Raw genomic sequence first — 26,594 nt, forward strand, 5'->3', positions numbered from 1 at the left:
AGTTTTAAAAAATTGGGCTTGATCAATATGTTGCTTTTTATAACTAATGTAAATTTCATTTTAATTAATATAAATTAATTGATTTAAATAAAATACAGTGAAACCTCTAACCAATAAAAAGTATCGTTGTAGAGAGATTATCGTTACATCGTGAGGTAGCAGTCAGTGCCGTCTTAATGCATGGGGCCCACCTGGGCACGGCCCGGGGGCCTCAAGAGAAAGAGGGCCTCACAAAAATGAGAACCAGTTAAAATTTTCGGGAATTAGCCAGGTGGGATCTCAGAAAAATCACTTGGCCCTGGGGCCCATGATGCTCTAAAGACGGCCCTGGTAGCAGTTTAACATCAGAGTATAGACATTTGCAAACAAGACTGAAAAAAAATTCTTGGTAAAGGGATTTATCGTTGCGTTGAGTATCGTTGTAGCGAGGTTTCATTGTAGTTAGTAATTATGATTTTGGAAAATGCCATGTAAGATGTGACAAAATAAAATTGATAAAAACTTTTTCAATTTTTACTTTTAAAAAAGTAATTTCTGTGTAAGTCATGGAAAAAAAAAATTCCACATCAAAAATCAGGATAATACATTTCCAAAAATTTCATTCTTGGAAAGTCAAAAAATTTCATCCTTGAAAAAACAAATTTTCAAAAATATTACGCACTCATTAGACCTTTCAATTTCAAAAAAAGTGTTGATTTCATACAAAAATTTGCATGAAAATTAACTGTAAAAATTTTTTTTAGCAAAGCGTTGCGCAAATGCAAACCCAATCAAAAATGTGTCAACTTCTTCTGACTCAATGTGCCGATTTTGGGCACATTTTAAAATTCCGTTTCCAAACACTGAAAATAAACGGTAAATAAAATGGAAATTAGTTTAGGGATTACTTTGAACACCTTCTTTATCAGCCCTAGATAACAGCACCACACAAGCCGATCTATACTTTTGGCCTGTGTTTATATTTTGAAACCCTTATTTGTCAAAGAAATGGATTCAAATTTCAAATAATTTTCTTTTTTGGATATAAAAAGTATTTCTGGAAAAGAAAATTTCTGTTATATTTTGTTGGCTGTACACAAATCTCTTTATTTTGTTTAAAGTTTTAAGTTTTTTACATTGAAAACTTGCCTAATATCGAGTCCCGAATTCAAGGTGTGCCCTCTTTGGCAACACCCACAAAATTAAAACGGAAAGTGAAATCTTTACAAAATTATACCTGCTTACCCCTCTAGGCCTGAATAGACTGCCTACATTTTCTTTCTTTTTAATTCCAAATTTAAAAGATAGCGTGCCGGAAAGGGTTAAGCGGCACAGCATCAATCATTCATCTCTTTTTCAAAAAACCATATCTTTTCCGATGAAGTAGGCTTTCTTCCGATTTTCAGCTGATGCAAATCAAGATGCATAGCGAAAAGTGTTTTATTGAGAAATATAAACATTACCAAATATCTGGTCTTGTCAATGCTAAAATAAGAGGCTTTTAATTAAATGAGATATTTCGTCAATGTCGCCTAAAGGGTAAATGTTGAATACATGGCTGGCTTTTGGTAACAAGAGCACAAATTCTCTGTTGTGTCATTTTATTTTTCGTCTTGTCAAGGCTCTTTATAGCTCATTGGTCGTTTTTAGGGCTGGATAAATACTTTTTTTTTTTCAAGCCGAGCACAACTCAGGTCTATCGCCAGAGGCAATTTACTACCTAGTGAGTTGTACCGGAAGTGTAAATGTGAGTGTACCTAACAGTCTGAGTGCATATCTAGTGTTGTGTATGATTTTTCAGTGCTGCCATCTATATCTCAGAAGTGAAGTGAGTGATATGTAGTGACTGAATATTTGTACTGTTTGTAGGATGTGGCGAGACTTTTTGGGGTGGAGTTTCAATTTTTTTTCTTCACCAGGGGGATTACGTTTTTTCCAGCAAAATAACACTATAATCTCGGCTTGAGAGGTAACTCCCCCTCCCCCCGTTGGTTGCGTACGCCAATGTCTGTGACGCGCGATGTGACGATAACCCTATCTATATTCACGTTTTGTAGATCAAACTCGCGAATTTTTTTTATGTCATGTGTATGCATCAAAAATTGAACTTTTTTTTTCCCCTGAAAATCAATCCATCCAATGCATCGAAGTCTCAATTTTAGAAAAAACATTTTTTTCCAAATTTTTCTGCAATTATTTTGTTTACTCCTGGTGGTGTTTTATAGTTGCACCTCGTGTGACCGTGTGTAGTCCCCGGGGGATTTGATCCCCTTGGTTGCTCCCTCTAGCAATGGCGTTGCATCTATAATCAGAACTAATGAAAGTAATAATTCCAGAATTGAAAAATAAACTCAGATCTAATAGAAGAAATAATATAAAAAAAAAATTCAGAATTAATGAGAGAAAAAATGCAGAATTGATGCAAAAAATAATTTAAGATTTGGTAAAGGCCTCCAATAATTTACCGGGCCCCGGTGTGACCGACTGCACCTTCTGCTCTAGAGCAGTGTTTCTTAACCTTTTTTTGTCCGTGGCCCCCCTTTGAACCATATATTTTTCTCGTGGCTCCCCTGTCCTACCCAGAGTTTTCAACTCTCATCTAGAAGCAAGACACTTAATACTTATTGAAATGGTTTTTGTTCAGTGAATTTATACTGAACGAAAATTTTGCAAAGAAAATTGGCCTCCAGACCACTAGCCTAGAATTTATTGATCTCCCCGCTAGTCCAAGTTTTATCAGGACCGTCTCAACATCATGGGGCCTCCACCTTAGGCAAAGTGATGCTATGGTAGTCCCATACTTTAGCTGGAAATAAACAGCCTACATATTTCCTACTTATTTTCAAAATTAATTGTACAGTACAAAATATCATAAAGTGGGGTCAGTTATGGGCACGAGGCCCCTGGGCATGACCCCTCACAAGAGTGGGACTGACAGAGCTACAGCCCGGGGCCTAATATGGTTTTCATCATTTTTTTTTTCATACAATAAATTTCATACAGGGGAGGGGGGTCTAATAAATTTAGCCGGGGACTTAAGAGAAACCCCATCCTAGGGAATTTGTTGCAAAATGTAGGCGGTGAGGCCTGGGTGGGTCCATGCCCTAAAGAAGGCCCTAGTTTTATGAGTGGTTTTGTTGGATTCTCTCGCTCACTGTAAGTGTTAGTCACTAATATAAAATCTTTATTTCTCCACGCCTTAATTTTTCTTCTCAGCTCTCCAAACCACCTGCCATGGCCCCTTTCTTCATTTTCCTCCGTGGCCCCCTTGAAGTATCCCAGTACCACAAGGGGACCATGTGGCCCCCGGTTGAGAACCACTGATCTAGAGTCACACACCCCTGAAAAGCCTTGTTTTCCTGAGAACAGAAAACCTGCTCTTAGGAAAATTCGGCCCTCCTAGATAGACGGCTTAACCAACACGTTCTAAAAAATATAAACATAAACCTTCTAAAAACATAAAAATTGAAAAATATCTATATTATCATTTTGAAATCTGCAACTGGCCGTTCCAGATAAAACCTCTGAAAGCAGGTTGTATATTTGCCCATTACTATAAAAGATATATATTACTATATAGATTATCCCTTTTGCACGGAAAACAAATAAAAAAACTGTAATGATCGACTTCCACGTGATGATGACGATCTCTTTACTGGAGCGTGATTTCTTGCCGGAGAAAAACCAGTTGTGTTTCAGAGAGTTCACGTGATCATTATGACGACGAACCTTTTATACGAAATAATTCAGATGGTTTTTTTACCTCTCTTTACCTTTAGGTGAAGGAAAGAAGAGTAGACGTGAAAAAAAAAGAAGTGTTCGACCTTCTTCTGTAATAGTAGTGTTTGTTATATGCTTGGGGGGAATCAAGGAAAGCCAGTCTGCCGTTGTATCAGTGTTGTTCGCAACTTCCGTCAGGTCACACGAGGAAACTCCTTTGCCATCTCTCTCTCTCTCTGGAAACTATAAAACTCATCAATTATCAACTCCAACAAGATATGGTCCAAAGCGAGAGTAAGTTTTCTTCTGTCATTGATTATGTATTTCTGACCACTTTATAGCTTTATTCTGTTTATGCAATTTTATCGTCTTTAAAAAAAAAAAAATCAGTAACTGTGAGGTTTTTTTTCCAGGTCATTCAGTCGTCAGAGTTTCTAATTTCTAAGATCTTGTGTTTTTGTTTTGATCTCTCAAATCTGAAGCTATTTATCTTATTGTTATTGCTCGTGATCGGCATGGGCTATACGAGAATTTGATGTCTCTGGGCTTCCAATCTTGTACTCTGGGCCGGATTAAGGCCAGGCGGGGCTCCAGAGGAAGGAGACAATGGGGTCGATTGTCCTTCCCAAGAGCCGCGAATAACGCGGGAAAAATTTGTCTCGTAAAATACGGGACAAGCCAACGCACCTACACAAGAAATCACCCCTCCCTACACATTGGCCTGATTCAGGCAGGTGCGATTCGGTGCAGTGCCGCCTTAACGCATGGGCCCGCCCGGGGGCCTCGGGAGAAGAGGGGCCTCACAAAAATTAGATCCGGTTGAAATTTTTTAGAATTTATCAGGTAGGGCCTCAGAAAAACCACTTGGCTCGGGGGCCCATGATGCTCTTAAGACGGCCCTGATTCGGTGCCGGTCTTTTAGCGGCCCGGTGCGAGAATAGTTCTGTGGCCCTGTTCAGTATTTATATGCATGTTGCTTCCCCCTACAAGAGGCATGATGTGGTTTATCCCCATAGATTAACTCTTTTGCTCTATACGTTCACCAAAAATTAATTTACGGGGCTCTCTAGAAGACTCCGAATTCGGGTCCGTCAAAACCTTTTCGAGAAGGTTCTAGAGTAAAGGGCCATCTTAATGGATGTATCCACTGGGTAGTTTAGGTCGTAGGGAGCCTCATGTTTACGAGATGTAGCCAAAAAAAGGTATAATGCATGTGAAAAATATTTTGAATTGGGATGGCTGACATCAAGTCTGATAGGGAGACGTGCCCAGGTAATCTTTCCCAAGGACTTACGATGCTGTTGAAACCGTAGCCCCCCTCCCCCATATGGGAAAGGCTGACAGCGCTCTGCATGGCCTTTGCTCCGCATATCATAAATTGAAAACTACACTTTTACAGCCCAAAGTGTCCTTCATACACAGATAGCAAATGAAAATGATTCCGTACCCTCCTTAAATAGCGCTCACGCGCTCCTGAGGGTCCGCAGACCACAAGTTGAAAAACACTGGTTTCGATCATGCATAATCAATCTTTAAATAATTATTTCATCAAGTAAGAATTGATTCCTGTTGTTACTACGAACGGTCATCAAAATAGCCCATAGCCTTTCGTGTACTGGAGTATTTTATGCAATATGGTCTTTTTCATCTTACGCATTTTCTCTTGTTTTTCGGATAATCGGTTGTCATTAATCCATTTTCATCGAGGCTATGTATAATTTCGGGAGAGCCCCTTCCTTGTGCGAAAGGCACAGGGAGATCACCATCTATAGCAGGAGGCCTCCGCGCGAAGCTCGTGACTTCACTGAAGTAATCCATTATACCTGTAGCCATCATTGGATAAAGCAGGCCGACGCATACGATATCTTTACCTTTTTTGCAGTATATCCAATGACGGCGAAATGGTCTACTTCAGTGACGTCACGAACTGCTATAGTTGGTGTTGGTTCACCCTCGATCACTTCTCCGGATAATGTGGGAAAAAATTTGGCTATGCCGTAAAATACTGGTGAACCTACACAATTGATTGATCTATCCCCAGCGGCTATCGGGAAAAACCTGCGATCGACTTTAATGAATCAACAGAACAAATATATTTCAGCACCGAACGAAATTCTTGAATCGTGTGTGATCATTAATTGTAGGCTTATTATTGTTCTGTGATATATTCTTGAGATGGGTGCAATGTCACTCTTTGGATATAGTTTTTATTTAATTTGGCCGATGCCCCCCGCACCGCAGGCCGGTACTCGGCAGAAAAGTTAATTCTTGTCTGGTGTCTTGAAGGCTGAATACAATGTGTCGAAACCGGTGTCGTTCATCAGGAAATGTGAAACGGAAGAATGACGCAAATTGTGATATACGTCTATTTAGTATCGTACGTGTGTTGTATCTAAATGTTTCAAAATTTGAGATTTTCCATCTCGACGCGCGAGCTCTTAACCCTTAAATGTTCTTTTTTTCGTCCCGATAACCTGTTTCAGAGTTGATTTTTCAGGCTTTCATCATTAAAAAGAACTAATTTTACTGCTTATACAGGGCATTATTTAAGACGTGCGAACCCGCAGAAATCGCCAATGAAATAAATATATTGAAGTAGTATTTTATATACATATATATATTCTTCCCAAATGTATGACTACCTTCTTTGCGATTCAAACTATAGTAAGAAAAATTCTGATTGCTAACTTCAAGGTCAAAAGAAATACAAACAAAACATTCTGACAAATTGGCGAAATCAGTCGCACATGCTCTGCAACAAGCAAAAAGTTGTAGTTAATCGGGACATCCACCAGCAAATTCAAAATATAAAATGAAAAGAATATGGCCTCGTCTTATGTGCAAAGGCAATTCTGAATTTTTATCTTTAAACTCTCTGAAGCAATGAACCTCTGAAGAACCATTTGCATATATATGCAAATCTACGCATTTAAGGGTTAAACCTTCGTTTGGGCAATCGCAACGAATGAAATATTTTGAGACACATTCACGTCATGATTAGAACCTAGTGATATCGGATACTATTTACTGATTTCACCGAAGTTTTTCTGAACAAGGAGCCTCGAGTTTTTTATCTTCGCAGAGAGCAGACTGGCCTTCAACATGGCAGTGATGCCTCGGGCCGGACTTCGTCATTTAGAGGCCCAGTGCGAAAACAATTTTGATAAAATTCTGAAAATTCGGATCAGTCAAAAAACCTTTTTAACAGGAGGTTCCAGAAAGCAGAGACGTCTTAACGCATGGACATACTGAATAGCGTAGGTCGATAAGGAGCTTCACGTTAACGAGACATATGCAAAACAAAATGTCTAATACATTGAAATAAGACTTGAATCGATGTGTGGGTGGTAAGTCCTGATAGTGACACGCCCAGAGAATCTTGTTCACAGCGCTTATACTCGTGCTGCTGTTAAAGCTATGCCCCCACCTCTTGTTTGGAAACGCTGACGGGGCTCTGTAGACCTTAGGTCGTCTTTTTCAAAGATTTAAAACTATAAATTTTCTTGAAAATCGATATAAGAAACCAGATACTGAATAAATCTTTGACTGGGGTCCTGTCAAAAATCAAGGCTCCCTTTAATGCAGTGAATTCACTACCATACGTGTCTGTTAATAAATCGATACATCTTCCATTCGTAGAATCATAGAATTTCAAGTTTTGACTTTTTAAAGCAGTTGTATTAAAATATTATACGTAGTCAATGTAATAAAATCCAGTTTGAAGACCCCTAATATTTTGCGGCCCGGTGCGATTGCACCTAAGTCCGGCCCTGCTTCGGCTAACGAAGTTAATTTGTTCCAGAATCATTAACTTCAACGCAATGTTCCATAGGTTTCTATACAAAATCGTTCAATTCAGTCAAGGCACCGCCCGAAATTGAGTTGTTCTTAAACACGAAGCGCTGCAAAAAACAAAGACCGACAGAATGCTAAAATGAACAGCTTGAAAATTGAATACGTAAATGAGAATTTACAATTTACAGGAAAATGCGATACTGAAGTCCTTTTTATTTCGCGCTATGAACGCGTAGCCGGTCAATTTGTCGCACTCAACTCGTCGCGCATCAATTTGTCGCGGTCCAAATTCGTCGCAGAGCCAATTCGTCGCGGTACAAATTCGTCGCAGAGCCAATTTGTCGTGTAACCCATTCGTCGTAGTCTCAATTCGTTGGGACGTCAATTTATCGCAGTCAACTCGTCACGCGATCTGTATGTAGGTTTTTTTGTCTCATACGTGAAAAAATAAACATGAAGTTTTTTTCCCATCAAGAAATGCACACAGTTTACTAAATTTTTTTTTTGTCATTTCGAGAAAAATCATCGAAATTAAATCGAAATTAAAATTGCAATTGATATTGATGTTTATTATTCAATTATTGTAAATGTCAAAAAATCATTTTTTCTATGATAAAATTTTAAAATTCTGTAAAAAAATGTCGGTGTTTATGATATTCCCCAAAATTACAGTCGGCCCCCCCGTATTCGCGGGGGTTACGTTCCTGGGGTGACCGCGAATACGGAAATCCGCGAATAACCGAAACCATAGGGTTTTTTTTTTTGTTTATCTCGTTTATTGAACGTCATGAGAAGAGCAGGGTGACGCAGAGGTAGAAGGTAAATGTATAAAAAGGTGCAGTGGTTGTTGGTGATGCTTTCTGAAAGGATATTGCGATTTCTGTTTGATGTTTCTTCATCATATCATCAAGTATGTTGGAATATGTTGACAACTCTTCCTCTACTAATTTTTCTGCATGTGAACTTGTCTTCTACTTAATAGCCGCCACGGCTCTAGTTATGACAGTAATGGCATTAGTGATGGTGTAATTCTTCCATACCTTCAAGACATTTTATGGATTCGCATCTTCTATTGCGTGTACAATCATCTCCATTGAGTGGCGTGTATAGTGAGCCTTCAATATTCGCTTTACCCCCTAATCAAGGGGTTGAATGATAGATGTTGATTAGGAGGCATATAAAGGAGTTCCACACCATCAGCTTTGAACGCATTGACATCTTGTTGTACAAGAGCATTATCCAGTATCAAAAGAACTTTGAATGACATGTCTCCACTCTCAAGGTACCTCCTGACTTCCGGAACGAAACACCGTTTAAACCAATCCAGGAAAAGTGCTTTCATAGTCCAAGCCCTATTATTGTTCATCCAAAATACTGGAAGCTTTGACATCCTTTCTCTTCAATGCTCGCGGATTCGCAGATTTCAAAACTACGGTGGGCTTTACCATGTACCCATACGCATTTGCACAAAATAACATAGTAAGTCTATCTTTAAACCAGGCGCTTGATTTTCTTCTTGATTGATAAATGTTCTTACGGCATTTTCTTCCAAAATAGTACAGTTTCGTCAACCTTAAACATCTGCTGAGGTGCATAACTCTTCGCTTCAATAATTTTCTGCAAAGTCTTTGGAAATTTTGTAGCTGCTTCCTGGTCGGCAGGGGCTTGTTCCCCAGCGATTTTTACATTGCGTAATCTGAATCGTTTCTTAAACGTATGAAACCAACCTTTACTTGCATAAAATTCTGATGAAATAGACGTTTTACCAGCCCTTCCCTTTATAGAAGCGTAAAATGTTATCGCCTTTTCCGTTATAATATTACAATCAATTGGAATACCTTTTTTTGTAGCACTCTTGTACTCACAAAAAACAGCATTTTCTGTACGAGAAACACATGGATCCAGTAGTCGAAGGTTTCGCTGCCTCAGGTGCAGCTACAGCCACGGCTGAACGAATTTCAGATTTCTTTTTCTTGATATATCTCACCGTAGATTCGTTGATTCCGTCATGGTGGTCCAAAGCACGTATTGACTTACTTTCACCAAGCATAGTCAATATATCCAATTTTTCTTGTAAACCTTTCACTTTTTTTTTTTTGTCTTTCCGAAGCATTATCAGTAGCACTTGAAAAATGAGCCATCCTAAACACACGCAACTCAAATTTTGTAAACAAAACACGTGAATGACGATTGCTGAGTGTTTCCAAAAAAAAAATTCTAATGAAGGAAAAAAACCACGAATACGGGGGGCCGACTGTACAGCGGAGGCTCTAGTGTAAACTTGTATCTGTCCCATGTGGACTCGAGACTCCCACCAACATTAATCACTACAGTATCTCCACAAGAACCTGAAATAATTAATAATTTAATTTAATTAATATTTCATTTTCACCGGATAAGCCACACTTGTCGCTTTCTCTCGAGATTTCCATTACTCGTAGCGAGGGGAATTGGGGCGCACACCGAGATGATAAATTGCGATCACATACATTTTCACAATTTAATTTGCACCGGATAAGTTGCTCAAGTTAAAAACTCAAAAAATCCAACCAATAAAGTTCATAGGTTACATTCGAGCAGATGCAACCGATAATCTTATTGGTTGAATTTTTCAAGTTTTATAAAAGGACTTTTACAACACTTTCATAGTGTAATGCTGGCCTTAGATATATTGTCGGTAAAAAATTCCTCAAAGATGTATTCTCTACATGGCAGATATATATTCAATAGTGAATTAGGGCCATTCAAGTATTACATAAGCAGATTTTCAGCCATTTTTGACCCCCCCCCCTTTATCAGCAAAAATCAGCAAAACACTGACCCCCATCCCCTCCCCTGTCAGCAAAATTTCACCAGCAGCTTAGAATATTTCATATCTTCAAAAAGGGGGTGGTTGATGACGTAAGCGACCTTCAAACCCCCCCCCCCATCAAAAGTCAAATCCGAAACTCCCTCCCCGATCCTGACGTAATACTTGAATCACCCCTTAGGCAAATTGTGCTTTGGGATGGGCATTGATCCTAATTTATCATCTTGGTGTGTTCCCGCAACACCCCTCGCTGCGAGAAATGGAGATCCCGCCAGAAAGCGGGAAGTGTGGCATGAATACCATGAAAACTGAATTTTGAAAATTTATTTGATCGACGTACTGACTCTGCGACAAATCCGTACCGCGACGAACTGATTCTGCGACAAATCCGTACCGCGACGAACTGATTCTGCGACAAATTTGTACCGCGACGAATTGACTCTGCGATAAATTTGTACCGCGACGAATTGACTCTGCGATAAATTTGTACCGCGACGAATTGACTCTGCGATAAATTTGTACCGCGACGAATTGACTCTGCGACAAATTTGTACCGCGACGAACTGACTCAGCGACAAATTTGTACCGCGACGAACTGACTCAGCGACAAATTTGTACCGCGACGAACTGACTCAGCGACAAATTTGTACCGCGACGAACTGACTCAGCGACAAATTTGTACCGCGACGAACTGACTCAGCGACAAATTTGTACCGCGACGAACTGACTCAGCGACAAATTTGTACCGCGACGAACTGACTCTGCGACAAATTTGTACCGCGACGAACTGACTCTGCGACAAATTTGTACCGCGACGAACTGACTCTGCGACAAATTTGTACCGCGACGAGTTTGTAGCACGACGAATTGACGCTGCGACAAATTGATTGCGACGAATTGTCGCGCGACAAGTTGAGCGTGACGAATTGACCTAGACCCCTATGAACGCAACCACCTCTTTAGAGCAGTGTTTCCCAAAGTGGGCAATATCGCCCCCTGGTGGGCGATGGAATGGTCAAAGGGGCGATAGAATCTACTGATTTAACATAGGATCCTATGGGTTTACGTGAGTTGGGGAGCGATGAGAGGAAAAAATTTGAAGGGAGTGATGGAACAAAAAGTTTGGAAGACTATGTTCTAGAGCAAGCACCTTTTAGACGGTATTGCAAGAGCACAAGTTCTCCGGTGCGTCATTTTATTTCTCGTCTTGTCAAGGCTCTACGTAGCTTATTACGGCTGGATAAATAATATAAAGGCTGTGAATCACGGTGGCGGTGGCACTCTCACGCTGACCTCAACATCACGTTTTGTAGATCAGCGAGCAATGGATACACAACCTTAATGACCTGTCTAAAAATCACCGGTGGCCTTATTTGTGACTTGTTTGCGCGTATGAAAGGCTAGTTTTTTAATGTTTATTCCTTTATGGCTAAGGAAAAAGTGGTTTTTTTTTTTTTTTTTTTTTTTTTGTAGATCCTTTTCAAGGAAACTAGAAAAATCTTTTTCACGATTTCTTCTGACGAGTTTGAATATAAACACCGACACGACGATGGTGGTTACATTTCTATCACGGATGAAGACGCGTGCAAACATCGGTTAAAAAAACATCTTGGTCAGACACGTGGCCTTTTTTCGCAAAAGCATTCTGAGCTTCCTGATGGTCAAAGGATTCCGCTTGTTCGAGCTCATTATGAATTCCACAGAGGAATGTGTACGAGATATAAGTTTGCTACTTATGTACTTACCCGTGCACGTGTCCACCAATACCCATCTAGACGCGTGATTAACGCATCGAAATTCGATTTTGCAAACTCCGGATTTTGTTAAGGAATGAAAATACTCCTTCAAATTTTAAGTAATTTTTTTTAATAGTTGTATCTGTTTTTATAGGAATTCCCCTCTTTATTTTTCGTAAAAGCTTTCGCGGAACCCTTGATGGGTAAAAGGCTGATCCGCGGAACCCTTGTCTTTTCTACGAAACCTAAACAAGTTTCCTATATTTGTCTAACATGCAAGGTGTTATGTACGTTTTGTAATCCACGTAAAGTTTTGCCCACGTGACTTTTGTGGTTCAAAAAAACTCGCTCCTACTCAGAAGCGCCGACATGAAGAAAACATTGAGGAAGCTGAAAATCTCCATTCGTCCCGTATTTACGATACTCGAGCCGCCTTTAAACAGGCGGGATGGTGCGTTCCATTGCATATTCACGAATTTCTTTTTTTTTTGGGAGTGCCTCTCCCCCTTAAAGTTAATTGGAGGGGTTCAAATGGCCTCGGCCCCCAGGTTTCAGCGCCTAATTTTCTAAAAAAAAATCAATTGGTTTTGCGACTTTGATCGGTCCTGGTTCACACTGGACCAATACGCAATACGAAGAAATTGACACGGATTTGTTGAAAAACCTAAAATTCAAGTGTTCAACCAATCGGAGTTAATATCGCCGTCGTATCGGTTCGGTGTGAACCCTGCCCTAGGGGTCATTCAAGTATTACATCAGCATCGATGGGCGGTTTGTTTCCGATCTGCTGACTTTTGCTGACGAGGGTGGGTGAGTTTGGATGGTGCTTACGTCATCAACCACCCTTTATGAAGATATGAAATATTCTTAATGGCATTTTATTCGGTGCGCCAAAAAACGGGAAAAACCTTTCGATAGTTATTGGGCACCCCCCCCCCCGAACTAACATTCTCCCTATTGATAAATCTTTTAGAGATCACTGAAGTGGCTTTGTAATAAATGTTTCACGGATCATTCAAGTGCTCTGAAAATTTGTCCGGGCCTCTTAAGTGCTCTGGAAGTGTGACACGCATCACTCAAAGTGATCCGTAATTATGCCGCGGATCACCTCAGTAATCTGGGAATGTTCCGCGGGTAACTTGAGTGATGTAGAACTACACTGGGGGCCGCTTAAGTGCTCTAAACCCGCTACACTTCAATCAAGGGTGTGTCACGGATCGTCAAGTATTCTGGAACACTGTCGCGCGGGTTACTTAAGTGATCTTAGAGGCCTACTTCAGTGATCCGAAAATATGCCACGGGCCACTTGAATGCTCTGGAATTGGGCCACAGGTCGTTTAAACGATTTGTAAAAATGCGCCGCTTAGTTCATTTTTACAAAATTAGATTTGTGAGGAGGCAGGCCGCATCAGATAACCCCCATTGTCATATTTGGTCCGCGGATCTGGTTTACCATATATGGCTTAGAGTGGGCCACAATAATTTATTAAAAATAATAAATTTTGAGTTCATAACCTTAAAATATCATTGAAATTAACACAATTGCTTATAATAACATGTAAAGGTATTTTCTTCAGAAATTTTAATGGAAAAAAAATGTTTGCATTAAAAAATAACTTTTAGATCGTCGGGAGCACTAGTACCCTACGCCGCCCCCCCCCCCCCTGTGTGTGTGTCTGATCCCACCATATATGCTAGGATTCAGAGGGGCAGAGTTGCTGATGAAGTTTTGTTGACGGAGGGGAGGGGGTCAGTTTTGCTGACAAAGGGCGGGGAAGGGGTCAAAAATGGCTAAAAATTGGTTGACGTAATACTTGAACGGCCCCTTATATGGGAATGCCTAGTAAAATATAGGTTATATGGTACCCTGATGATTTCCAGATAAAATGGGAAAATAATATTTATGGCATCGTTTCATACTGTCGCATGGAGCTAGAAACAGCTTCTCGTTTGAAAATGCAATAATAATCCGATTTTAACAAAAGAATGATTTGAGAGAAAAATGCATTGCAACGTTTTTAATTTTATCTACAGTTAAAATATTTGTAGTTTTTGGCCGATGAGTTCGGGATAAAAAACTATTACCGTTTCCACTGCTTGGTCATTCAAATTGGACTGAATTTGTTAAAATACCACTTTTTCGCGCCAAAATTCAAATTAAAGAACAGCATCTGTAACAAGAATTTAATTTTTTTTTTTTTTTATAATATTTACAATGTGTTTTCCTGGTTCCACAATTTTTGGGGACGAGTGACATTTGATTTCGCACAACCCCAAAAAGCTCTCAAAACCCTTCGGTTTCGCGGAACACTGGTTGGAAAATCAATGCTTTAGAATTATTTTTTGGATAAAGTAGTCTCTACAATTGATCGTGAAATGACCATCGCCGCCATTAGAGACGAGTGTAATTCCAAGAATATTTGAACCTTTCTCAAAGTATTAATATTTATTTTGCATTTCGAAACTTAGCACAATAATTTGTAATATTTTTACTATATCCTAAATTTAAAATTTCCCATTAGTTTCTACCAACAAGAACACAACTAATAGAAATATTTGTTATTTAAGAGTAATATTTGATTGTTATTGATCTATTGCAGCTTAATATCAGTGTTTCTTAATCTTTTCACACCCCCCCCCCCCGTAGCACCTATTTCTCATAAATTCGGGCCCTGGAGAAATGCTAATTTTCGCCCCATTCCCCTTAGTGTTCTTTCAGACAGATGCGTATGGCAGACGGAGGTAGCATGTAGACCCGTGCCTAAAATACAGAAGCCCACCAATTTTGGGGGTTTAAAAATTTTTAGGCTCTAGAAACTTAATCAATTTACCTATGCAAGAAAGAGGCACTGCCCCTTTTGGATTATAGTTTTCTTAGTAACCCCCCCCCCCCCCGTCTTATCTAGGGCATCCTCATCGAGGAACGAGACCCTTTCTACATAATAGATTGATTTTTTTACTAAATTTATAATGACAAATTTTGAGATCGGTCTCTGGACCCCTAGCAAGAGTTTAGTAACTACTTTCATCTCGGTTCTATTCAGGGCCGTTTCAATACCTTGAAGGAAAGGAAGTTTTTTTTCTGGGAAGCGCCGTCTTTTTTACAGAATGCAATGTATAATATAGGCTATATTTTTACATGATCATCAAATCATACCAGATGTTATGTAGTGCCCCTATGGACATTTAGACCTCCCGACCATGCCCGGATGAGCCAATGACTTTTTGTGGTCCCGAGGTCCTTTCGATATGGTTCTTTATAGTTCGTGCTTTCTAGCGGTCCCCGTAATCACAATTGCTGGAAAGCCCTAGATGTTAGCTTTTGTGTTTTAGAAATAATTATACTAATAAGCTATCCAAAAAACCCCCAAAAGCTAACATCTAGGAGTCTTCCTGTAATTGTAAAGGGCCATTTTACCAATGACGTACCGTGTTTGAATGATGTTGATTCTACATCGACATAGAATCGCAAAGAATCCACGTTTTAAGAACAATTTACTGGATTTTTAAAAATAGTCACTCCACTCATATTTCACTTGAAAGCTACATTTCTTCACATCTTAATTTTTTTTTTCATGGCTTTCCCCTTTAACCATCTGTCATGGATTCCTCTTCCACTTTATTTTCACTCCTGTGTGTGTGGCTCCCATAGTATAATTTTCTCTCGTGTGGCCCTGGGATGAGTCGTATGAACCCCCAGGTTGAGAAACACTGAACTACATGATGCAATGAAAGATTAAACATTCAAAAATCCCTTCCATCAGAAAGGGACTTTCCGTGACTTCGAGATTATCTTGATTAAAAAACGTATTCATTTCACACTGAATCCCAAATGATCTGAAACTTAACATGTCTTTGATTTAGTATTTATTCCCTCGCTATCGAATTGAGGATTTTATAACTAGTAATTTGGACAACTTGTGGGTTATGACATGTCAAGGTTTTTTACACTTGCACTAGGCTTGGTTAACTTGTTTTTATAACATGCCAAATGTTGAAGGAAATTTAACAATTGGAGAGAAGAGAGAGAAAATATCCCCCCCCCCCCATCAAGAAGTACGAGTTGGTACACAAGGAAAGTTATCCCAAGTAGTAATTGCATGGCATATTGTTCGATGAGGACTTGGCAATTGGATTGCTACAGATGCTCTTTAAGGAAAAAGAAAAATACTTTGGTTAAATTTTAATGTTCTGAATGAACTAATAGGTGGATCGACAACAAAGCTTGTACGCATTGAAATGATACGCTCAACGATTCTGCCAGAAAAAAAAAATGAATGTTAATAAAATCTCTCGATGGAGGGTGCTTAAGAAGCTACGTGCACAGGAAAGAAATGAAATACTAAAATCCTATTTATATATAAGTGTGACCGTATGACTCCAGGACCTTCCCGTAGTTTTTGGCATCCGAACTTTTATAAAAAATGTCCCAATGGAAATCGTATGTATGACTTTGGTCTATTATATCTTTGTCTATTCGTACAAAATACTCCTGATTATACAAGGCAGAAATTCTCGTACCCTTTTCACGTTTGCTGGGAATAAGATTGTATTATCACAAAAATTAGAAACTTTGCCTGGTTTTAATTTATACAAAAATTGCCACGTTTTCAAGACATTCAATTGGTCGAATGGCCGACGCGTTTCGGCTCTTCAATGGAGAGCCGTCATCAGGACCTCGTGGTCAGAATTCACACGAACTCTTCGGACGACCAGACATAAACATCATCCCTCCACGACTGATTCGTGTGAATTCTGACCACGAGGTCCTGATGACGGCTCTCCATTGAAGAGCCGAAACGCGTCGGCCATTCGACCAATTGAATTTGTCTTGAAAACGTGGCAATTTTTGTATAAAATAAGATTGTGCTTATTTTACTTTACTTTATTTTTAAATACTCTAGAACAGTAATTCCCAACGTGGGCGTTAACGCCCCCTGGGGGGCGGTAGAAGCTACGGGTATAACATAGGATTCTACGGGTTAGATTGCGTTGGGGGCGATAAGAGAAAAAATTTCTGAAGGGGGCGATGGGACAAAAAGGTTGGGAAGTTATGCTGTAGAACAGCGGTTCGCAACCTTTTTTGACTCGCGAGCCCTTTTTAGTAAAAAAATTATATGGCGGAGCCCCGTAGGCCCGTTTCTGAATTATTCATCAAAGTTACTGATTTTTACTATTTGAAAATATTTATTATTTTTTTTTAATTTCACTGTTTTTTTTATTTTCCTCAAGCGGCCGCGGAGCCCCTAGAGAGTGCACAAGGAGCCCCAAGGGCTCCGCGGTGCACCAGTTGAGAACCGGTGCTCTAGACCATTCTCCCGTGTTTATTCTTCATCCGCGAAGCAGGTGGCGGTCCACGTAACATTTTACCCCCCAATTCATGTAGCCACTGCATACTTCAGATTTGATTTTTAAATATTACACCTTATCCGTGTTTTAATTTGTCTCAGCCATTAGCCGTCAGGGTCTACGAATTGTTTTTCCTATTCATTTATTTTTTGCTTCTTGACAAAAATTTATCTCTACTATTTAACTTTTCTCCTAGTGTTTTTTCTGGTCCGCAAATTATTTCTCATTATTTTTTGGTTTCCCAAATGTTTCCGGTCCGTGAATTTCTATTTTTCTTCTAATTTTTTCCCAGTCCGCAAATCACTACTGATGCGGTTTTTCCTCGGTAATTTTTTAAACGGGTCGTTAAATGACTAATAACTTGTGGACTGGCAAAAAAATAAGTGAAATAATTTAAGCACCTGCAAAAAATGAAATATTTTGCGGACCAGCAAAAAAATAAATGAGAGAAATAATTTTGAGCCCCCCGACGAAAAAGGAATAAATCTGCTCGCGTACCGATGAAACAAATATCTTTCGCATGTAATACCCGTAAGGGAAGCTATCTTATATTGTATTAATCTGCACTCTAGCCATGGCAATACTCGCTATGCAGGTGGCGAGGAAAGATGAAGGGGGGGTATGGGCCACTACTGCAGTGGATTCTGGGACCCCGACTCGCAAGTCACTTCAATGTCAAATGGAATAAATCTGAGACACAATTTGTGGATCGGCCAAAAATAAAAAAATTATAATTTGCAAACCTTCTGACAGAAGTAGAAATCATTGCAGAATGTACAATATTCAATAAATCTAAAATTATGTAGCGGCTATATGAATTAGTCGGGATTTTTCATGGACCGGCACAGGTCGGTGGACCAGTGGCTGAAAAACACTGCCATTAAACCTTTTCAGTAACTTTCCTCACCCCCCTCAAAAACAACTGTCCCTTAATTTATGGACATTAGTGTATACATCCTGTGGCCCCCATGAACGATTTCGCAACACCTTATGATTCCATGACACCGTACAGAAAGTTGTCGGAAATAAAATTTATGGTTGATAAACCTCTTTACTAGTCAATTAGTGAAACTTTGAATATAGCACCGAGATCAAAGTCCAACATTGTCCTTGTCATTTACTACAGTTTTGCGGATGAATCAAAACTACTGTAGCGAAGAAGAAACGAGAAATTCTCAGATGAAATTTCTAGATAAACAAGGAAAGAAAAGAAATAGCCGTTATTTTCTATAATTTTTTTTTTTAGATCAGCAATGAGGAAATTATTACGGATGTATAAGAACTTGTTTTTCTCATCCACTGCCGTCCGCCAAGGCTACGAGTTTCGATCAAGGCAAATGCTGCACCTTGTTTAGCATGGAAAAAATAATTTCACCTCCGTTTATGAAAATAATATCGTTTAAGCTTGAAATAGCATTTTATGAAAACAATTTTTTTTTTTTTACATTGATGTATTTTGAGCACTTTAATAATTAGATTCAAACTTGGTTTTTTTTTTTTAAATTTGAATTTTTCCGATATTGAATTCCCGCAACTTACGTATTTGGCCAGTGAAATCATTTTTAATTTCAATATGGGGGCATGAAATAAGGATTTGAACTCAGCTCTCGTCGTTAGAAAGGTGTCAAATTAAATTTAAAAAAACAGTGTGTTACGATTCGCTTTAAGATAGCGAATTCATTATTTAATATTAACCCCCTCAGCGACACTGACGAGATATCTTGCCTTCTTAGAAGCCTCTTATTTTAGCAGTGAGCACAGATCACGGCCGACTCAACACGAATTGAGTCGGCTTTTTGAGTCGTCCATTTTTCTGAATGCGGTTTATTAACCCTTTAAGCGGTTTATAAAGTTTTCCTGGCCCTTAAAGTGTTGCTAGTAGTCCCGTATATACGAGACTCAAGCGCGCACGCAGGAGAGGAGGGGTGCATTGTTTTTTCAGAAACTATTGGGGGGGGGGGCCCTAGGTTCCGGGGCCAATGATTCGCATTATAACGGCCACATTTGAAATTGCGAAACCTTCGCAAATTGTCGCCAATTTTCAAGAATTATGCTTTTCCGACTGCGAGCGTATAAGTGCTCCCCCCCCCCCAAGAAAATTGACTCCACCCATCGCTTTTTATTTCCCTCAATATGATACAATTGTTATGATACTGCCATGACGTTGTGGCCCTCTATAGGAAGAGAATTTTTTTTTTTGGGGGGAAAAAATCTTTTTGTATTTTTTTTATTTATAAAGCAGAGTATATATTTCTTTACTGTGCTGAAAAAAAGGGGGAAAACACCCCCTTTTTCATCGGGATTTTTGAGAAAAAAGTTAGAAAACATCGTTTTCTCACTTTTGCTCAAGGTTAGATAAGAGAAAGAGCCGCCCACTGGCAGTTGATTGGTTGGACGGGAATGGAGAACCATGTTTTACTGTAAAAGTACCTTCGACTCGTTTTTAGAAGAACTATTTCAGGGTGACGGAGCAGATCAAGTTTGACGAGATATCTCGAGATTACCGTAGTTTCCGAATTAACCCTTTTTCAGTGGCAGTTCTTTTTATGTTCCCCTATCCACTGTAAATTGTATATGTATTTGCGCGTTTGTACAAAAATACAGGGGTAGCTAAGCGGGGATGCAAGGGGTGCGATTTCCCCCGACTGGCAGGTTGTTAAGGACAGCAGCTCATACTTTAGTTAGACACAAATTTTAGAAAATTTCTAATCGTAAACTCGCATGACATTTCGTCAAACTATGGTTCAAAAGCGTTAGGATGTTCAGAAAATTCGAGGGAACAAATAGGGACCTTAATACCAGTAACAAGAATATACTCTGGAGCACCAGAGAAGAATTTCAAATTTCTTAATAAAAAGTTGCCTCGTTATATTTTATGGTGTAAGCAATGATCAGAACCGGAATTACAGGAGGGTGGGGGATTTGGTGCCCAAGAACACTAGACCACGACAAAAAATTACGGGGAGGGGGGTGGTGCCAAAATGGATACTTGCCCTGGGTTAGTGTTTTTTTTTTCTAATGCGGCCCTAGTAATGATCATGACGCACACAAGGGAGGGGCTGACAGTTATTCGTGGGTGATTTTCGTCACTTTGTTTCACTATAAATTCCCTAAAGCAGGTTATAGGGCCCATGGTAATAATGGCTCACCAATAAGTTGTACTGTATATTAAATTATCTGGCATAATTTAAGAATGGTAAAATAATCTTCAAACATAAAATTCCGAGCAGTTTCTTTAAAAGCGGAACGTATGGTGACGTACACATTTGGTTGGTTAACAATGGTGTGGCTTGGTACTAAAAAAAAAAAAATCCTGGTTTATTCCAGGGTCACCTTCACCAATGCCCATTCAGCCACCCGCGAGGGTTGTTAGGGGCGGCACATAAGGCTTTGAAGCCGGGGGGGGGAAGGTAAACTTGAGCTTCCCTCTGCAAATATGTTCTAGTTTCGCAAAATCCATATTTTATCTTACTAAAATTTCGTTTGAAAGTGAATATTTTAAAGGCTTCACAATAAAAGACTCCCCTTTATTACTGTCACCCCCCCCCCCCCCCACTTTTACGGACGAATGTTTTTTGTCCTGCTAAGGAAGTGTTCATTCTATTTGAATTACGTTCTTTTTTCCGCTTCAAATCGATTGATGTGCATGATGTTTAAAAAAATGCATATTTTTTGATGGTACGGTATGGACACGGGATCCTCGAAGCACTGATAACATAGTACTAAACACCAACGTCTGGTAACCCTAGATTTAAGTTACAGGCCTACACTACATCGAGGAAGGAAACGCAATTTCTCATGTTCCTCGTCGGTGTACATTTGAATACGCGAAGATCTTTCGCTTTACAGGTCCCCGTATAGACTAACAAGTCGTGCAGTGACCTACCTCCTTGACTCGTGCTGTGCGTTAACTTTATCCGTGTCAGAAGTTCATGCTACAGCTCTAATGTACCTTCTTTTTTCCCACTCTTTACTCTTCTTTTGTTTGGACGATAAAGTTACCAGTCGGAATATTCATTAAAAAAAATACACATTAAAAAGAATGGTTTTATTTTTCATTTCTCATGCTCTGGTTGGTTGGATTTTTCTTACGTCATTTTGCAAATTTAATTTTTTTTTAAATAACGTGACTTATTTCATGCGTTGAGAAATACATGAAATTCGTGATTGTAATGTATTCAATCAGTCATTCTAATTGCCTAGCATATTGAGGCGAGCTTCCTAGAAACCTGGGAAGTCGAGAAAGTGTGCAAAATGTTTTTAGCTAAAGTAAGGGTTTAGATTGAAATTGCCCAAGAAGCCCTTGGGCCACCTACTCCTACTGAGACATAATTGTAAAAACCATCCACCCACAGATTTACAAAGGCTTACTCACTTTACGGTGACATCTTATTAGAAGGCCAATTTAGGCCCTGAGTTGAAGAAATTTATTCTGAAATTATTTTATTAATTACTAATTTTGATAAGTTTTGTAATCACTTTTCTCCAATTCTGGAAAAATTTGATTTACTTACCGGTTGATTTAATTGATTACGATTATTTTTTATCTGAAACCACTTTAAATTTTTCTCAAATATAACATTATCTTTAAATCGTCCCTTTCAGTAATTGTAATTATTTTTAGAAATTATTTCACAATTAATATCGCATTACGAAATTATTTCTTTCATTGATTTATAAGATTTTTTTCACTAATTCTGAAGCTATTTGTTTAAATCTACTCTATAATATATAAAATCACAAACTCAAAGGGCCTGTTTTTATGAAACCGAAATTAGTGACGATTTTATGTAACGAAAGTCGGTGACGGTTTTTGAGTGACGGAAATCTGTTACGTTTTTGTGTTACGGAAGTCGGTTACGATTTTGGGTCAAGTTTTCATTTAACTCTATATGAATATGTTCGGTATATATGTATCTGGGCCCATTTGACCCATCGGGACCAAGTTATGTGCATGTACCAAAATGCTCCCACATCCTATAGCAGGGACCCTAGGCTGGAATAGATGGCGAGCCCCCAAACAAGCTTTTCACGGGCCCCTCTGTGTGAAAAATCAAAGTGATAATCGTTCCGGCCCCTGTCAGACCTGCCCTTGTGCGGGGTCATGCCGAGAGGTAGGTGTGTGTGTGTGTGTGTGTGTGTGTGTATATATATATATATATATATATATATATATATATATATATATATATATATATATATATATATATATATATATATATATATATATATATATATATATATATATATATATATATATATATATATATATATATATATATATATATATATATATATATATATATATATATATATATATATATATATATATATATATATATATATATATATATATATATATATATATATATATATAAAAATATAAAATCACTAGTGCTCCTAACACTCGGGGTATCCGGGGAATTGCACATATACCTTCATGGGGAAGTTAAAAGTTTTCATTTCCAGGGGCCCTTTGATAGATCTTTTCCTTTCTTCTTTAACATTGAAAAATTTGCGATGGCGGAAGCACAAGATACTTATGTCCAGTCTGTGGGTGGGGGGGGGGGGGTGCGTGCCCATAAAATTAGCAAATTCGGTCACGGGTAATTGAGGGGGGCCTGGATTTTATTTGTTGGTAAAATGAATACAAATGATAATTTTTCATGGCACTCGCAGCGGGGGATTAGGGGATGACCGACAAGCTTCCAAGTCGGGGGTCCCATGTTTACAGGTTTAATTTTGGGGGCCCTGGATGAATCTCATTCTTTTCTGTTTATCATTGTAGAATTTGCAACAGCGGTAGCCCGAAATAAAGCCAATCTGGGGCCCCACTAAAACTTTGTGAATTGGAGTCTGGGGACTCCGTGGGTAAGTTTTATGGGGGTACTTGATGAATCGCATTTGTTTTTTGTTTTATTATTGCAAAATTCGCTTCAGTAAGCTGGTGTTTTCACATGTCCCTTTCCATAGCTCGCTGATGAAGTGGGACGAAATAAACAAGTTAAAAAGAAGGGGGAGGGGGTTGGGCGCGGAAGGGGGCAGAGGGCCCCCCCCCCCCCACTAGTCCTATAATAAATCTAGGATGATTTCTTTCTAGAATTAATTCTGAAAATTAGCTTTTCAATGTTTTCAATCATTTTCTGAAAATGATCAGCGGGCCACGACAAAAAACTGAAGGAAAAATGTGGCCATGCATTGAAGACATCTGGGCTAAAGTCGGGGAAAAATTCTGTGAGGGAGTCGAAACTGGAAAAACTTAGGAAGACTAAGACTTTGAATTAGGCCTACACACATTTCTTTCCTCAGAGAGGTCAGGGAAATGACCAATCGCGGATTTTGCTTGTAATCGTGCTGTAAGATCAGTTCATAAAATAAATTATCGACGATAATTTTCAGACACACATATTTGGGCTTCTTTGTAATTGGTTTTCTTCTCGAACTTTTCTGAGCTAAAGAAAATAACTGACTCGTCAGAAGTATATTCTTCGTGTCGATTGTGTGAGTACCAAAGGAAAATGGTATCGGAAAATGTCAACGTCTCAAGGAAATATTAGCACGCAAATGTTTTTACTTACATCGCGCTTACTTTGTTATTTGAAGGGGAAAAAATCTCCAGGTAATTGACTATGAACCTTATCGTATTGCGTTCAAATATCCATTAATGTAATCGCATTTTAATTAATTGTAATCGGTTTTGAGGATTCCGAGAGAAAATTCTAAAATTTATAGAATAGAACAAAACACAATTACGTGAAGATGGCATTTTTCCTTAAAAGGTTAGGCGGGATATGCGCTCACGTTACGATCGCAAATATGTTTTAATGTTTTTCGCGTTGTTGAAAATACGCCCATGTGACTATTTTAACAAGAAATACTGCGATTTAAATATACAGGAGGGTGCACAGGTAAGTCTTCTTACCACAAATTACTAGCGAACCGTTGACATGTTCATACTTCCAATTAGAAAGTATCCAAATAAAGTGTAGACCTCGGATACGTCATTCATGTTGCAAGTTGTCATATAGAATTGAAATAACGATATATAAAGAAACTCTGTTCAAAAAAACTCTTATTAGGAAGTTGCCCTCTCTTGAGCCCAACAAAACATTCATGTTTCCAAGTGATATAATTGATCCACTGAGATAATTGAATTCAAAAATCTCTGAGAAAGATGTGGGGGGGAACCGCATAAATGAGGGAAAGAAACGTTGTCCGATAGCTTATGCGGTTCTTCTCACATATATTCGAAATTTGAATTCAAAAATTGTAATAAAATAGCGGGGGTCCGTTTGCGGGCAGTGGCGTTTTAACTGTTGGGTCCTGAATCTGACGGGGCCCCAAATTATTGAAGAGTTTCACTTATTTTGAAATTATTTCTTCAAGAATTAACAGAATTTCGAATTACAGAATTGTTTGTTTCATCGATTGTGTGTGTGAGCGTTTCTCTCATTAATTTTCAATTTCTTTCAACAGCTCCGAATTTTCAACAGCGGTCATTTGCATTTTCGGGTATCGATTTTTTTTCCTTTCACTAATTTCAAATTTTCATCGATTTGGGATTTTTTGTTTGTTTTTATTCCACGACATTTTGTGTGAATTAAATCTTATTTTGAGTGTTCATATTTTTCTGTATTCCTTTACATTATGTAATAATTTGCCTTTTGGGGATGCTGATTTTTTCCCCCCTTTCTTCCCTCCCCCAGATATAGTCAAACTTCGTTAGTGCGTCACCCGGTTAACAAGTCACTCCGCTTTCCGGGTCACTTTTTGGAAGTCCCAATTGTCTTCAGGCAGGAATCGGCACAGCTATGGCTTACTCCAAAAATGCTTGGCCCTTGGAGATTCATAATACGTCCCAGTTCGTGAGACATAATTTGAACAAATTCCGTATATCATTTGGTTTTCGTTGAAGTAAAGTTACCTTGACAGCCGCTCTGCGGTCGTTTAAGCATCGTGCTGGGCTCTCATCGCGAAGATCCAGAACGCCGTTGACGGAATAGCGGGAGTTGTCTGCTGAAGTTGGTTTTCTGAGGTTTTCCAACTTCGAGGCGTGAATGCAAGCCAGTCTTCTATTTGTGAAAAAAAGTCTGGCGGCAGACCTTCGACACTAATACGAACATTCGAGTATCCACCATTTTCGCTTCAGAATATGGAGAACGGATGGAAGCCTCTTAAGAAACAGAACTCTAGTAACTTTCGCAACGAAAATACGTTAGGGCTGCACATACTCAGAACACGTATGTGGGACTCCTCCAAGAATGGGGCCCTGTGTGGTCGCATTTGTCTCATGCCTCTGAGCTGGTCAATTTAATCAAATACCAAAAGATACAAAAAATAATAAATAAATAGCTATGGTTGGTTGCAGTGCATTTAATGTATAAAAAACAATGAAAACATTGGGGCCCCCAGAGCCCTGTCTTCTCCTATCTCGCCTTGTGAATCATGACATCAACTGATGACCTGTTGGGACAATCATTGGTCAACTATACACATACAATGCCGTCCAAAGCCTGAGCGAGAGTTATAACGTTAAGCATTTGGAGAAACAAATTTCTAATTTTCCTCTGTTTTTCTAAAAGTGGGTTGCGTTCATCTGAAACAATTATTCACGTCTAACATCCGGTCAAAGCAAAGTTAACGCATGGCAACACCAAGTTCCCTATCCCTCAGATCATGTATTCGTGTATAAATGAGGCTGGAAGGACTGGGGGGGGGGGCACGACCTCCTATAGGAGGGGGTTATCAACCTATAGGGGTTATCTAGGTGGTCGTGGGTGGGGGCGACTTTCTGATAATTGATACTGAGTTGAGAATTTTGAAACCATTTTTTTGTTCTCAATGCCCAAAATGTCCAAGTTTGCATATTATGGCCTCTGAAATGCACCAATAAACTTAAAACTTTATAAAAATAGGCATTTATGGCAAAAGTTGGCATTTTCCCTGAACTTCCGGGCTCTAATAATATAAATATAATAACATAAGATTAATCAATTATAAAATTTTGGATTCGTGTCGTGAAAGCATCGTGTAATTGACGTTATAACGCATAAATTAAATATTTTATCTTTAAAACGTAGAGTAATCGAGGAAGAAAATTACGTCGTATAAACGGAAGGAGTCACATAAATGGGTTTCCAGTTTAAATAAGTGATTTCGGGAAATTCGATTTCCCGATGACTTCAAAATGTCGGAAATTTGGAAAA

The 26,594-nt window shown here is 38.9% G+C and overlaps 1 protein-coding gene across 2 annotated transcripts in view; it reads left to right on the plus strand.

Annotated features, from left to right (window-relative positions):
* The first annotated feature begins 3,750 nt into the window (after positions 1-3,750).
* LOC149067534 (uncharacterized) overlaps positions 3,751-26,594 on the plus strand; it is a 50,825-nt gene continuing 27,981 nt past the window's right edge. Inside the window, exon 1 of one of the 2 annotated variants that reach the window (XM_089252677.1) lies at positions 3,751-3,993. In XM_089252677.1, the coding sequence (XP_089108803.1) occupies positions 3,978-3,993 (16 nt within the window). In that variant the 5' untranslated portion in view covers positions 3,751-3,977. The remainder of the gene's footprint in view (positions 3,994-26,594) is intronic. The other variant, XM_089252680.1, reaches the window with a different exon arrangement.

The sequence above is a fragment of the Pholcus phalangioides genome, unplaced genomic scaffold (assembly GCF_987345545.1).
Source record: "Pholcus phalangioides strain wild (caught in Gottingen) unplaced genomic scaffold, Ppha-v1.0 ptg000030l_1, whole genome shotgun sequence".
NCBI lineage: Eukaryota > Metazoa > Arthropoda > Arachnida > Araneae > Pholcidae > Pholcus > Pholcus phalangioides.